This window comes from Etheostoma spectabile, chromosome 5, assembly GCF_008692095.1.
Source record: "Etheostoma spectabile isolate EspeVRDwgs_2016 chromosome 5, UIUC_Espe_1.0, whole genome shotgun sequence".
Lineage (NCBI taxonomy): Eukaryota > Metazoa > Chordata > Actinopteri > Perciformes > Percidae > Etheostoma > Etheostoma spectabile.
Window position 1 is genome coordinate 16615390 of NC_045737.1, and position 15777 is coordinate 16631166.

General features: G+C 40.7%; 1 protein-coding gene across 2 annotated transcripts in view; it reads left to right on the top strand.

Annotated features, from left to right (window-relative positions):
• Positions 1-15777, top strand: part of kremen1 (kringle containing transmembrane protein 1) — a 57750-nt gene that overhangs the window by 40622 nt on the left and 1351 nt on the right. The window contains exons 4-9 of one of the 2 annotated variants that reach the window (XM_032516329.1): positions 4109-4233; positions 6044-6197; positions 7118-7450; positions 12045-12284; positions 12866-12950; positions 14019-15777. The exon at positions 14019-15777 is cut by the window's right edge and continues 1351 nt beyond it. In XM_032516329.1, coding sequence (XP_032372220.1) covers positions 4109-4233; positions 6044-6197; positions 7118-7450; positions 12045-12284; positions 12866-12950; positions 14019-14178 — 1097 coding nt within the window. In that variant the 3' untranslated portion in view covers positions 14179-15777. The remainder of the gene's footprint in view (positions 1-4108; positions 4234-6043; positions 6198-7117; positions 7451-12044; positions 12285-12865; positions 12951-14018) is intronic. The other variant, XM_032516330.1, reaches the window with a different exon arrangement.

Genomic DNA, 15777 nt, shown 5'->3' on the forward strand with positions numbered 1-15777 from the left:
TCTCTCTCTCTCTCTCTCTCTCTCTCTCTCTTAGCACATCTTTTAAGTGAAAATATGTGGACCGCTCTGCTGTGTGGAAGAAAGCAAACAAAGTCTGGCTGTTCTTTTTTTTTTTTAAAAAGAGAGACAAACAGTGTCCCATTAAAATGGAAACATTTATTTTATCTCTCTTTTGCTCTCCATGTCAAAAAAAAATTCTTGGATTTCTTTTGTTCATTACCCTCTACATGTCATAGAAATGCAAGCAGTATGTCAACCTGCTTGCATGCACTCTTTGCCGAGTGCACGTGCCAAAGCTTGCTGTACATGTTTGCCTTTGTTGTTTGCTTTTTTCTTTCTCACTGACGTGTTTGGGGTCGGCGCTGTTGTTGTGTCTGCTGCGTCTCCTTTTCCCTGCTAGTCAGACACCCATGAAGTTTGTTGTTTTGCCTGCTGCCTCATGTGTTGCATTGTGGGAAGGCTAACCACCTGCTCTTTTCCGAGCTAAGGCAGCAGGCTGCCAGGTTTGTGACGAGTCTGGCTGCAGTCAAGTCTTGTTTAGCTCTCAGTGTCTGTTTTCTTTCACTTTTTTGTTTTTTGACTTTGTGGGAGTCTCGCCTCCCGCTGTGATCCCCTGAGGTTTTCAGAGGTCTGGTTTGGCTGAATGGAGCATTTATGCACCTTGTGTTTCCTCCATTCCTCCCCTCTGGCTCGTTAAAGTCTAAATTCCATAGCTTTGAAGTGTGTTGAATGTGTTTTATTTTATTTTATTGTACGTGGAGATATTTGCACTTGTTGCGCCTGCAAAGCAGATGTTTTTAAGGAACATTGCTTTGCTCAGGAATTTTTTAACAATTTTACATTTTTCTTTTGTTGGATCAACACTGCATGCAGGGAAGGTGCAGTGCAGAGGCTGCTGCCCTCTTCGTCTCCAGTTGCAAAAAAACGTCGTGTGCTCCAATGTGATACGATCCCACTACCTGCTTCTCTTTAGCCAGCGCTTCACAGCCCCTGCAACGAGAAGAGGACAAAGACTGATAAATTGACTGTAGTCTGTAATCTTCTTGTCAAAGCAAAATGAAAAAGGAGCACTGCTGCCTTTAATCTGGTTGTTGAGCCCTGCAGTGGCATTTTTAGCTTGGCTTTTCAAAAGCTCCATTGAAGTAGTGCCTGTCTGCCTTGCTTGGAGGGAGGTTGCTGGTTCCCAAGCAGGTGTTTATCTCTCCTCTTTTCTCATCTGCCCTCCTGCACACTTCACTGTTAATCCAGAGTATACTTAAATCATGTATAAAAAAGAAACTGCTGTTACAGCCGTAGGTTACAGCACTGTTCTGTCTCACCCTGAAAATATGAAGTACCTCAAAGATTCTTATTACTGTCATGTTTGCCTTTAACCTGTCATATAATCCAGCCCTTAATTCTGCAAGTGTGCACCTTGGAGTCTTGCTAAATGATTCAAACTCCCACATATATAAAGCTTTGGGAGGATTGTGGCTGAAAAATGAATATTGCACATGATTTATTGCTGTTCTAAGGGAGTCTGAGGATTATGTCTTCAAGTGTTGAGTCATCTGTCAAACACAGTTCCGCGCGGCAGCGATTCATTGCTGCAGCCAAAATCTCGCCGGTCACTTCACGGTCATCAAACGTGGGTGAAACCCAGGGAGCGGTCCTCTCTGTGCCAAGTCTGTTTCACTTCGCTTCCTTCTCTCCCCTCCTTCCTTCTTGTTTCCAGTCTGGGGTGAAGATTCTTGTGGACAATTGCGTGGCATCTACAAACACGTCCCACACTTTTCCCTGAAAAGCCGTTGTGCCTCATTTTTACATAAACATTAGAATCTGCAGCATCTGTTGGCCATGTTGCCAGCCGAAAAGTTAACATGAACAACAACTGGCACCCAAAAAACCATTCACGTGTGTGGTCTTTATCAAGGTATCTTCGGTTCATCACAGCAGTTCTGACTTCAGTGATGCCTCTCTATAATAATGTTTAAATTGCATGCTAATCCATACTTAATTTTCTTTTGCAGAATACCAATATATTCCAAAATGTAATCTTGACAGCTTGTAAAAATGAAAAAAAAAAGTGTTTTTCTATTTCTTATTGCCAAAAACTGGGTGCCATTTCCGACAAGCAGCTTTCAACATGCAAATGTTTGAGAAGAGAAGACACACAACAGCTGAAAAGCTCCAGAGAAATTCAGTTCCAGGACAGTGTTGATATTCATAATCAGGGCACAAACCACAGTCGCTGAGCCTGTTGTCAGAAGTTGCAGCATCTACAAAGCAAGACTCTGTTGTTGCACACATATACAGCACATGCTCTTGTGTAACTAATGTAACTAATGATCAGATGCTCTCTTTATCAATATGTAGTGAGCCTGCATTGCTGAGTTCTCTGCTATATTGCATTTGCATTCATGTGTACAATTTTGAAAGTACAGCAACACAAATCGGATTAACTATCCTTAACTGTACTCATAGTAATTCACCATCTTTTGGTAATGTCTGTTCTAAATTGAACAGGTGTAACACTGTTATTTTCGATGATTCCAATTTTGTAGTGCAAGTACAAACTCAAAATATCTACCTCATTGTTCATTTTGAGTTTACAAGAGCACAAGAAATTAGGAAGCATCCGTCACACTTTAGGCTCTGTAAAGGTGGCTTGTGCTTCAGTAAACTCACTCTTGGAAATCGAAATGAATTTGGAAAAAATACAGGCTTGCTAAGGAACAAGGGTGTTTTGTAATATCACATGCTTTTAGTTTTGCATCCACGTTGTCTATCAGAGCACCATTGACAGCTATTTTGGACACAGTCTTTTCCTAATGATCTTGTTTGTACCCTGCGGTCGGATGACACCAATTCCAATTACACTGAAGAGCTTTAGGGGGATTTTTTGAACTTGCAGTGGAAATGACTTTCAGATTTTCATTTACTCCAGTTTGTCAAATGTGTTCACCTCAGAACATGGTAATGAAATAAGAGTAAGCCTGTTTAAGTTGCATTGAAAAACAAATCACAAGTGGGATAAAGACTGCTGGAGGCTTTGCTAGCACTTGCTGAGATATTGCGTTGAATTTAATAACTATAGTCACTTTGCTGATTTTGAAAGATTGCATAGTATTTGATGAATACACAGTGGATTAAGGGAGGCAGGCTGATTCATCTGACTTGAATATGATCTGGGAGGGTGTCAACACCCATCTTCCATCCGTATGGTCTGTGATCCATCTGTGATTGTTGGCCTATTTGTGTCATACATCCCCATGTCTCGCCCAACAAACATTTAATGTTCAATAGTTATTGATGTGATGGGCTGCAACAACGGTCAAAACCAAGAGGGGGTAAAAAAGTAAAAATGAGATGTAGAAGTTGTATGTAGTTTCTGTTTGCTTCATTTTATTAAAGCTCGACCAAAGTTTATCCCAGTTATCAAACTGAAAACTTTATAAAAAGATTTTTTGCTCATCCACAAATATCACTTTTGTGTTTTTGATGGGTTAGAAATTGAACTTGTGTTTAATGTAGACCTAAGGGGTAGGACTTGGCCTCCGTCCAAGCTTTGCCATTTGTCAAATACTGGAGCGGCACTATATAACATTTTATATATTTTATGTAAAAAACATTTCCCCATTTCTTGCCACATCTCTCATCACACTAGATTCCATATCTCTCTTGCTATGACTCAAACATACCTGTCCCCTTCACCCCTCTTTTCTCCCTCTCTCCAACTACTCCTTGCCCTCTATTACCTCTCGCCTCCTCGTCTTCTATTTTCTTCAGAGGCCAAATTGTTGTTTTGCCAGTGTCACACCAAAACAGTCCAACAGAGGCTTGAATACATTTTCAGTTTGTCACTATATATGGTTCTTTGGGGGCTATGTCTCCATGAGCCAAAGTGTAAACCACACATGTGATTATAAAACTTAAACGACTTAGAGGAAGCTATAAGGCTCCTGAAGGTTTCAGGCATGTCACGTGTGATTGTGCATTGGATCTAAGAGGACATGGACATAAAATGTAAATAGACAAAAGATACCCTTATATTTGGGTATGACACAGATCACATCTAAATTGTTGTGTGTAACTGTTTGTTTTTCACCCTCGTCTTGTCTCCCTACAGTGCCTGGGAACTTGGGCTGCTTCAAAGACAGCGGTGACCCTCCCACTCTGTCCGGCACCAGCGAGACCTCCAACAAACTCACCATCCAGAACTGTATTAGCTTCTGTAGGAAGCAGAGATACAAGGTGAGACTGGAACCAAAGGTAGAACTGTATGAAATGAAAAGGAAACTTGTAACTTCAGCATTATATTTGAACTCAGATTAAAGGTGTCATCTTCTGTAGGAGAAAGCTGGAAGAGAAAAAGACTATTTTTGTGACTCGTTTATCTTGGCGCTCATACTGGGAAGTCCTCTCATTGTATGAAAAAGTGTCCAGTCAATTGCCCATGTCATGTCTAAAATGGACACGGCTTAAATGCTTTTATGTAAATCATCTGCATTTACAGGCAATTTCCTGACAGTTATTACCATGGGGCCTAGTGCAGTCTATACCCTCTTTATTCAGCCATCAAACACCCTGTAAACCAACCAGCGAATGACAAATCATCACAGCATTTAAGGCTGACAGCTGGCAATGAACGGTTATTAGCCCAGTGGGCACCTCCTCTTCAATGCATTTTTCTCATCTCTGTATCTGGCATGCCATTGTCCCTGCTATAAACAGTGCCAGGTGTTCATTTTCTGTCTCAGCAGATCCGGTTCAGCTCCGTCTGCATTGACAGATACTGACAATCCCCATCCCCTCCCTCTCAATTCAGCAGATGTTACAAGATATGGCGGTAGATTGGCATCGTCTGCCTACGCTTGGACTGTCACCGTCCTTAATGCGCATTGAAACATTGGTGAACGGAAGTACAAATCCTGTGTGACTTTTTGACAAAGAGCATGCCTGATGAGTTAGACAGCAATCGCTTGTTTGCTTCTGCCAGAAGTATTCACGTTGGTGTTGCTTTATCTGATAGAATAATGCAACAAGGATGTAGATTGATTCATCTTCCCGAAAGCACAGGCTCAATAAATTCCTATTCCATGAGAAAGACGCAGAGTGGGAAATGATGCAGTACCTTCAGTTGTGTGAATTCATTTAGGGCTTGAAAATTGTACAATGGTGTCCTTTTGAATGAAGGACAATAGCTCTTTTGAGAACACGCAGACATTGGTGGCGCGGTCAAGATGTGTGAAGGTTTTTGACGTTTCTCATTTATGCTCTGGATCTTTCTAGAACAGTTTACTAACAGTTTTGATTTGAAAGATAGATAGGTGCTATTTCTGTCAAGTTTATTCTCTACACTCTGTGCAGCTGTGTGTTTGAAAGTAGGCTTCTAATCAGACTCAGATTACAGCATCTTGTAATCATAACAGAAAGAGCAATTAGGGCACTTAAGACTCAAGTCACTCTAATTTCAAAGAGAGAGGGAACTCAAACTCTTTACACAATATCACATACAGCTGATATGAGAACCACATTGAAAAAAATTATCATTTTAAAGCAACACTAGATAACTTTTTGCGCTTCCCCCTACAGTCCCCCTACAGGTTGGAAGCGGAATTGTCCATTCCAATACATTGTCCAGTTTATTCAAACTACAGACTGCTACCCGATCTACAGATTTTGTTACCCGATCTGGCAAACTTCCATAATGTAATGTAATGGACAATTCCGCTTCCAACTTGTAGGGGCCCAAAGCGGAAAAAGTTTTCTAGTGTTGCTTTAATGTGTATTTGCAAACATTTTTTGCAAAGTTGTCATGTTATCATTTACAATCTTATAAGGTAAAAAAAAAATGCCATTTTGAATAATTTTAGAAAGATTCATCATTCAAAATCTTCATGTTTCCTTTACAAAGTTTGTCCTCTCTGTTGTCGGATGGATTCCCTTAATGTTTTCCTCGACGGCACCCATGTCAAATGGATTTAATAATGAATAGTGCTACCAAAAGTTTGTTTTTATTTGCTGATGCAATGGTTTGCATAACTCGTTTTGTTTTTGGCAGCTTGCTGGCATGGAGTCAGGATACGCCTGTTTCTGTGGCAACGAAGTGGACCAGCGCGACCACGGCGAGTCGCCCAGCATGGAGTGTAACCATGTTTGCTTCGGCGACCACACCCAGCCCTGCGGCGGAGATGGCTGGGTCATCATCTTCGACAGTGAGTGACGCTGTGATCTTTTCCCATCTGTGCTGACAATTGGTATGAATTCTAATGAATCCTGAGGTAAACTACCGGTAAATTGAAGTTTAAGACTTCCAAAGTAATATAATCCTTTATACAAATACATCTGTATCTGTGGTAATAACCCAGTGCAGTTTGTATAGACCTGAGGTAAGAGCAGGTCTGTCAAAAGTGTTGTTGTGGTAACACCTTCCTTCAAAGATGTTTTGTCAAATTAGGTTTCAGAAGGCACAGAAGTAAATGTTCTTGTCACCAACAGCCCTCCTTTCAATATTATTTCAAAGTTATAATGTCATATGCACAGTAAGGAAACAAGTTTCCATGTACAATGAAATTCTTCCTTTGCTGTACACAGAATTCCAAGCAATGTAAAATCAAGAATATATACTACCAATATAATTTCCTCACCCCCTTCTGTGATCAGACCTACATTCTTGCACATTACTGCACATTAACACCTATTTTATATACAATATTTTACATAATTATTACATGAGCCCCACTAAACATCTTTTTAATTTGAGACGTTTTAACTGAAGTTTTGAACGTTAAAATAATTTCATTTCTCAACGCAGCGGCCACTGATCAACTCCGACCTGCGGCCCTTTGCATGTCATTCCTCCTCTCTTTTCCTCTTTCATGTCTTCATCTGTCCTGAAATAAAGGCCTGAAAATGCCCAAATATAATAAAATAAAATAATAAATAAAATGCATCTCAAGTCAGTAATTGAGCCAAAACCAATCTGATGTATCAATGCGATTAAATCCTGGGACATGATGTCTTATACCAAGTAACTCAAGAGACCAAAGATAACCCATTAATACGGTCATAGACTTAACAAGCTTTGATAGGAAATATCAATGACTATTTTCTTCTCTTTTTCCTGCTCTTTCAGCCCGAGTTGGGGCCTGCGGTGGAAATTACTCCTCTCCATCAGGAGTGATCTACTCCCCTGACTTCCCCGACAAGTACGGGGCTGGCCGTGTTTGCTACTGGACTATCCAGGTCCCTGGATCCTACGCTATCATCTTCAACTTCACCTTTTTTGAGATCTCCGACCAGACAGACATGGTGGAGCTACTGGATGGCAACACCAACCAGGTGTTGGCACGCTTCGACTGGCGCAGCCCACCGAGGGAGCTAGTGAACGTCACTGGTGACTTTGTCATACTGTACTTCTACTCAGACCGCACCAACCAGGCCCAGGGATTTGCTCTGCTATACCAAGGTAGGATTTCACTTGCTCTCTGGTATCTCTGGTGAGAAAGGTTGCATTACCTCAAGAATGGTTTTATAAAATGTGTGTAGTTTCTGTCTCCCCCATGAGGAATTCTAAGTAATGACATCTGTCGGCATATTCACATGATACAAGCCTTCCGTGATCGTGCACCAACCCACCCCTCTGCCAGGCAGTTGCTTGTAGCCAAGGAGGACACGGTTGCTGGACGACATAATTTTCTGAACAGAAATACAGAGAGAGCTTTGTGGAGATGATAGTCTTAATTAGCTTCCTATCAACATATTTGGAAATGGCTTGAATGAAACAGATGTTGATTAATATAAACAAGTTATGCACTAAAGCCTATGACAAAGTATAATTTATAATGTTTGGTTTGAGTTCTAGCAAACACGATCAAGTCTGTTCTGACTTGCTGGCTCCATGATGGAGTTTTGCATGGCAGTCCTTGTTTCACCGGCTAATGCCTGTTGGCTCCTGTCAGGCAGTTGTCATGCCACTGGCCGGCCCTTTTCTCTTTTTATTTGCTAGTCAATGTCTCACAGCCCCAGGTGATACTGCATATTTAAATATTCTTCAGTCTTTCTAGGAACTCTCTGTGTTATCAAGCTGCGGCAGGCTGCTTTGCTTTTCCAGAGTGTTCCATGGTGACTTGCACAGCAAGTTGTTATGCCACCTACATACAAAATGTCGTGATACGATTGTTATCCTCGTATTTTCCAAAAATAAGACTGTGAACTGTGAACAAGTCCTTGTGACTTGTCATCAATTAGTCTTAGACAAAAAACATAAGCATCTGAATGATGTTTCTCCTGTGGATTGCTGATCAGGAGCTACTTTTAGCCTTAGAATGCTTTGTTGATATGGCCCCAAGCTTAGATTTATATTTTCATTCATTTGAAATCAACAATATTTTGATTATTTCTAATTCCTACCCACGTACTGTAGGAGCAATTGAAAGAGACATGAACATCTCCAGTCTTTGTGAGATCTGTTTGAGGCGAACAAGAAATGTTGATCTTATTGCTGATAGATTTCTAAGATGTTTCTCGTCACCAAACCTCGCTGCAAATTAACCTATTAGAAAAATAATGAAAGAGCCAAGTGACATGCCATAGTTTATTTATCAGTATGAGGAAGGACATTCCCAAAATCACTGCTTTACCAAGGTAGGATTTCACCTAATTTCTGGTATTGCTGGTGAGAAATGTTGCGCTGAATCAAGAATGTTTTTGTAAAGTGTGTTAAGCCTGTGACAGAGTAGGCCTATCATTTCTAGCAAACATCCTGAACTACAGTACCCACCCTCAAACCCACAGTGGGCCACATTTGTGTGATCTGGTCTCTTCTGACTCACTGGCTCCATGATGAAGTTTTGCTGGCCCTTTTCTCTTTTCATTTGCTAGTCAATGTCTCAGAGCCCCAGGTGATACTGCATATTTAAATAATGTGTTGTTTTTCAAGGAATCACTGTGTTATCAAACTGTAACAGGCTGCTTTGCTTCTCATAGCGTTCCTTGGTGAATTGCACAGCGAGATTTTATGCCACATACATACAAATCACTGTGATGCATCGCGCCTATTGATAGGAGGATTTCACTGCAGAGCAGACAAACAGCTGGGGAACTATAGCTCACTGAAAGTTGAAGACCTCACAGCAAAAAAAGTGTTATCTCTCCAGATTAATGTGGAAAATGTAGAAAGACTGAACACTGTCCTCTGTTGTTTTTTACTTACCGTGCGTTCTCTCAGGATGAGTCTCAGCAGGAATAGTCTGAATGCACAGAAAATGATTCAATAGATTAATTTCTGGAGACATGACAGAAGCCCACCCTGATATAATTTTGTGTAGTTGACCTTCAAGCTCACAGCTTGCTACACTTGGAGGCAATATGTCCCCGCTCCTCCCTCACGGCCTCCATTTGTAATCCTCTGTCATTTTTCTTGCCCATGGCGTTACAGTAAAAACAATATCGGAAGGTGAAAATCCTGACCTGTGGACAGGCATGATGCTCTCTGCTCACGCCTTGGTTCTTGTTTTGCGTGACGCATCATGTAGTCAAGAAATGGAATCCGAGACATAATATGAGAAAAGGTCACCTCCTGCAGTAATAGTTTTTATTTTTCACAGAAAGATAGAGAGAGAAAAAACATAGCAACTTGGGTAAAGAGACAAATAATAACACAAACATAAAGACAACAGTTAAACTAAGTCAAAGTATCGGCACTAAATACATCTACTATCTCCTCTGTGACAGGCTTAGCGGTCAAAGAATAAACGCTCTTTAATGACAATGGCAGTGGGTTTCAGCTGAGCCCAGGTTTGTTTGGAAATTGGGAACAAGTGGGAAGTTCTGGTAACATTGCAGTTGAGTCGAGCTATATATGTGGAGAAATATAAATAATCCCTGCATTAGCATCCACCCACCATTCATGTAATAGTGGAACTTGACTTTTGTGCGCAGAAAATCAAGTGAAGATAATTACATCTTCTGAAGAGTCCAACATGTTTTTTTAATCCTCCGTTTCCTCCTTGGCTACTAGCAACTGCGTGGAGTACGGGTGGGGGCGGTGCGCAATCAAGGAAGGCTTGCGTCATGTGGATGTGCTGACAGTTTTGTTTTCATTGCGTAGAATTCCTCGTGAAGGAGACAGAAACTATGCACTACAGCTTTAATGATTTTTTTGAACAACTTTAGGTCTGACAAGCATATTTTGGGTTTGATGAATAATTCTGAAAGTTGTGTAAACCATCGTCACTGGCTGACTGGATCTTTGGGAGATGTGTTCGAGGCTAATACGAAAAGCTGATGTTATAGCTGATTGATTTCTGAGATGTTTCTCTTGACCAAACCTCACTGCAAGTGAACATGTTAGAAAAATAATGATAAATGTTAGTGAGAGACATAAATATCAGCGTGTGACATGCCATAGTTTGTTTCTCAGAAGAAAAAACACAATTCTGAAAAAAACAAAACAGTGACCTTATATAAATCATGTCTATGTTTAGGTGAAGTAAATGAAAGGCAGAGGACATCTTATTTAGGATATTGCTTTCCTCTGGGAACACATAAATGAGTTAAAATAGTCCACGCTCTCTGGCAGTGTAGTTTTATGAACCAAGCTGCCACATCTGGTGCTGTAAGCTGGTTAAAACAAACATAATTTATTGCAAACACTTTTTGAATAATGTCTGGAGCACACTGAAAAGCTTTCATCATTCCACGTTTACAGCACGCATGAGTGCATTTGCAAAGTCAATCTATTTCTTTACAAATGGATTTAGTACGGTATTAAATATTCACTCGTGACTGTACTGTATATACTTTCAACAACACGATGTATCCGATTGCATGCTTGCCGCAGGAACCCAGTTTATACCCACGGGAATGATTACAGGGGCATTTAATGATATGTGTCCTCAACTTAGAAATTACAGCAACATGACAGAGCGTTTCCTGTAATACATAGGAATAGTTACATTTTAAGAGGTTTGATTCATTTGATGATTAAAAACTAAAAAAACACGTATAACACTGCACTGCGAACATTACATGCTCGCAGGCTACAGGCTAATTTCTGTTGCGGCCCTCTGATACTGCGTGACACTTGTTTAACACACCACAAGACAAAGCAACACATCATCAAAACAACAAGGGCAGACAATACAGTTAGCACATAAATAGCAGGTGGCAGGGTAGCTATGCCAACATGCTCTTGGTTATAAAAAGTTAAAATTGAATATGCTACATGGTGTTTGTAACCATTTATTTTCTTCTACTTTAATACTCTGTGATATGTCACGTTGCAGAGAACTGCAACAGTGGTCCAATTAGAGATGGGCATTATGGCTGAAAATTACATATATTAACAAGAATAATAAGAAGATAGAAATAATAACTTCATTAATGAGACCGACACGATTCATACATTGCAAAATGTACAAATGAATAATATATTTCCTTCAATAATCATGGCAGTTTATTTGCCGTCTGCTATGAATTTCCACCATTTACCTTTTGTTGTATGCTTTCATTTTCATGGATAATTAAATGCAAATTACACCGAGCTAAATAAAGACTTACTGTTTACAACCATTATGGATTGTTATATTAGTAAATGTAGTAGTGCTTAGCAACAGTGTTGTTGTTTGTTATTTATTGACAAATATAAACAAATTCTAGTTTTTTTTAAAGCAGCCATAATGAATATTTTTGAATAAACCATCATGTGACTACCCGTACTTGTACATGAAATTGGTCACATAGAAAATCAACATCCAACTCTGCAGCTTCCCTCAGCTCTATGGAACATTTTAGCGTCTTTTAGCTCATTTTGGTTTTCCGGCAACTTAATTGTTTTGGTTCATTCTCACCGCCAATCTCAGTGAATGCGACATGCCTCTCACCCAACAGACAGACAAAGTTAGCAACTAGCTGGTGTAGTGGAGCAATTAGCTGCTAAAAGCCAGATATTGTTGGTGGAGACTAAACAGAGCTAAAAGATAAGCAACCTTGATAGTTTAAGAAACAACATCCAACTTTGTCTGTGAACCGGTCCAAATCAGCTCTTCTTGTTTCACCAGCACTGAGAAGCCAGGACACCAGAACAATGGAGGCTGAAGGAGATGAAGAGGATGAAGGGGAGGACGTTTCCAGCACAGCGGGGCCCCAGCTATCTGGCGCCATCACCGAGAGATCCAACAGCACTTCAAACGGACGTTCCTCCCAGATCCTCTACGTGATCACGTCCAGCCCCGGTAAACCGGAGCACAACATGCCAGGTCAGTGGGCTGGACGCGGCGAGACCAGCAGCCACAGCGCTAGTATGTTAACCCCCATGATACATTGCACCTCTCTCTACTTCTGCAGGGATGTTGTGGAAGGTTTCTTTGAGCTAGAGCTCCCATTATGCATGACCTGGTTTCTCTGAAAGTATTAAAATCATCTTAGTTTGATGAGAGGCATCTGGAAGCTTGGGCCCAGAGGTACTTTCTGTGATCACACATATAAGTAATGCTACTTGACGCATGTTTTTGCCTGTCAGTGACTCATAACTGAAGTTACTTTGGGTCTCCCTGCTGATCACAATCAGGCCTCTTGTCAAAGCTGCACAGGGTGGACTGGCATGTTCTGTGTTTTTTCACTTCTTTCAAATATTACTCTTTCCAAACTCCGAGCGCTCGGTCTCAAAGGGCTATCCAATGTATCTCTCAACCAGAAGAGAACAGGTGTGCGTCGAGCATCACCATTTCTCGACAATTTGCTGGCTAAACACTGCTAACTCGTTTGTCAGCAGTGCTTAATTAATCCTTCGCTTGCTCATCCCTGCAGTCTGCTTCAGTATGTTTTCATTACCGTGATTCAATATCTGATGTCTTGTTACGGTGTTGCTCCTTCTCTGTAGTGTGGACCATTTACGCCCTGGCTGCTCTCCTCATTCTGACGGTCATAGCCATGGTGGCGAAGCTTCTGCTGCATATGACGGTCAAGTAAGTTTGAGGATGTTTGAGGTGTGCATGCTCAACCAAGCATCAAATGTCAAAGCATTAATCTATAGTATTTTGCTTCATTTATGTTATATTGGAAACTAATGAAGGAATAGGATGATATTTATACATTTTAGTCCCAATGTGTTTATTTTTTTCTGTGATTATAGCATTTTATAATCTTATAAAATGAGACAATCTCAAGGAAAATGAATGCATTCTCTAAGTCACGTTCAGCCAAGCTTCAGTCGAGAGGGACTTCCTATGATCCCACATACAAGCAATCCTACGTGATGCTTGTTTTTTCCTGTCAGTGATTCATTACTGAAGTTACCGATACACAGGGGGAATTTAAAGATTTCCCTCATTGTAACAACAAAGGAAAATGAAAGATTAAAAAACAGAGAAAGGAAAGTTGTCTACTAAACACCTTACAATTATTGGTATTTGCTTCATCATTTTCTTTAAGTAGAACATTTATTTTTTAGTTTTGAAAATGTTTTTATAATCCTCTTTCTTTCTGTCATTTCTGTTATTCCCCCTTAAAATCTATTTATACAAAGAAGTTTTTAGTTTGTGCAAAGCCAAGTTTTTGGTGCATGGCAAACCCTTTCTTTATTTTTAATTCCTAAAATATTGGATGGGCCAAACGGTACAACCTTAAATGATTTATTTTACGACTAAAGTGAAATATTCTAATCACAATCGGCACAATCTATGTTACCACTTTATGTAAAGTGGCTGATTTTAGGTGAATAAAACTAAGTATTTAGATTTTTGATCATCAATAGTGCAATAAACATATCAAGTGGAAGATAATGAATCCTATGAACACATCCACCAGTGTAATTGCCATTAGTTTGTGTTTAGAATAAATCAGGCATGAAATGAAGGCACATTTTGAAGGCAGTATGACACCCTTTGTAAATCACTGTCACTGACTTTTTTTTAACCCTTTCCATTGTTCTCTTTTCTCATTCTTCTGTGCCATCTTTGATATTCTATTACTCTACTAAATTCTTTTTTTCACTCTTACTCTTCTTGTTCTCTTTTCCTCATTTTCCCTCTCAGGTCTCCAAACATCCCAACGGTCAGCAGTTCAGACAGCTGCAGCCAGAGCACAGCGTCTTCTGAGCCCTGGATCATCCTGTACCGGCCTTCCACCATCTCCCTCTTCAAAAAGAAGCTAAAGAACCACCACGGCGACCTCAGCCCCCTGGTGGGTAACTAGCACCACTGCTGCGCTCTACCGTTAACCAAACGCTACCGCCACCCAAACCTAGTCTCTACAAGGGCCATCAGATGCCAGGTCCTCAGACAATGAAATTATAGGTGGCGCTACGCCAACAAGCCAACAGTGACTAATGACAACTGACTGAGTTACTGCTACTAAATGGCCTGTGGGTCGAAAGTGGCTGGGCCCTCCCATCCTCCTCAGCAACAGAGAGGAAAGGGACATGCAGGGCTGTCAGTGGCATCCGTATGAGAGAGGAGCGCAATGGAGTAAATGGAGGACGACCGGCAGCCCTGACAAAAAGACAAGGACGCTTTTAACATGCAGGAAGCTTCTCTCGTTCAGCAAGGCCCCATTTCCATCACCCACGGATGTCCCTAACAATCAACATACCTCCAAAAACCTTTCCAGACTGCAGGCTCACCAGTGAAAACACAACAGAGCTGGGTGCAGATTAACGGCTAACTTCACTGTCTGTGTTCAGTTTAGGAAACAGGGAGGTTTTCCTCTTCCTGGTGTTTCCGAGTCACAGCGGCAACCTAATCTTCATCAGCATTAAGGAGGGGGTGAAGACAAGGAGTCTTTGATACATACACACACACACACACACACACACACACACACACACACACACACACACACAGGGTGTAACACTTAACAGCTTGACAATTTTGTATAACTCTTCTAACTGCCTCATGAGGACGATGAATACTTGCTGCCAAAACCCAGAATTCTCCCATCCAAAGAGTTATATAATTCTTTATCTTTTGGATTCATTATGCAAAGTACTAATGTTTCTTTTTGTTTTGTTTAACACGACAACTAGCTTTCTGAGAAAAGGGGAACAGGACATGGAGATGATACGCGGAAGGTAGATATCACAGCACTTTGGGGATGAATCACTCTCCGTAAAATGCAAAGATCAGAGAGAGAGAGAGAGAGAGAGAGAGAGAGAGAGAGGGAGAGAGAAAGAGCACGCTCACCCACTTGTTCTCTCAGCGCTGATGTGGATTCGGGTGGAGAGATAAGTAGCGTCGTTCACTCTGGGGGGGGTGGTACAGTTTGCAGACAAACTGCCATTTAGGGAGGCTTGGGAAGATCTGAGGGCTTTTTCTGCTCGGTTGTGGGTGGGAGTATTTCCGGTTAGATGGTGTTCAAGTGCCTTAAGGATCTCCTCTTCCCTTGTCTCAGATGCAGAACATCTGTTTCTTTCATGGTTCCTCACAAGAGTCTGCACTTCTTTAAAAGAGTTCCATTCCAACATAGGATTTCTACCACTTAAATGTAAAATAAAAAAACAACAACATCAGGCTATATCTTGTACAGTGATTGAAAGCATCAAATATTGTAATATTTTTAAACATAGCGCACTCAACTGAACACCTCTCCATACTGGATCTTTAAAACAAAATTATTACATGATGGACATTAGATGATGATTTTGCTTTTTTTTTAAATGAACACAGCCTTTTGAAATAAAAGTCTTCATGTAGTATAATGGACAAGGCTTTAAAATAAATTGTTTTTAATTTCTGTGTGTGCTCTTATGTGTAGTCTTGGACATTTACTGAACATATTGTTCACATTAAGTTGTCT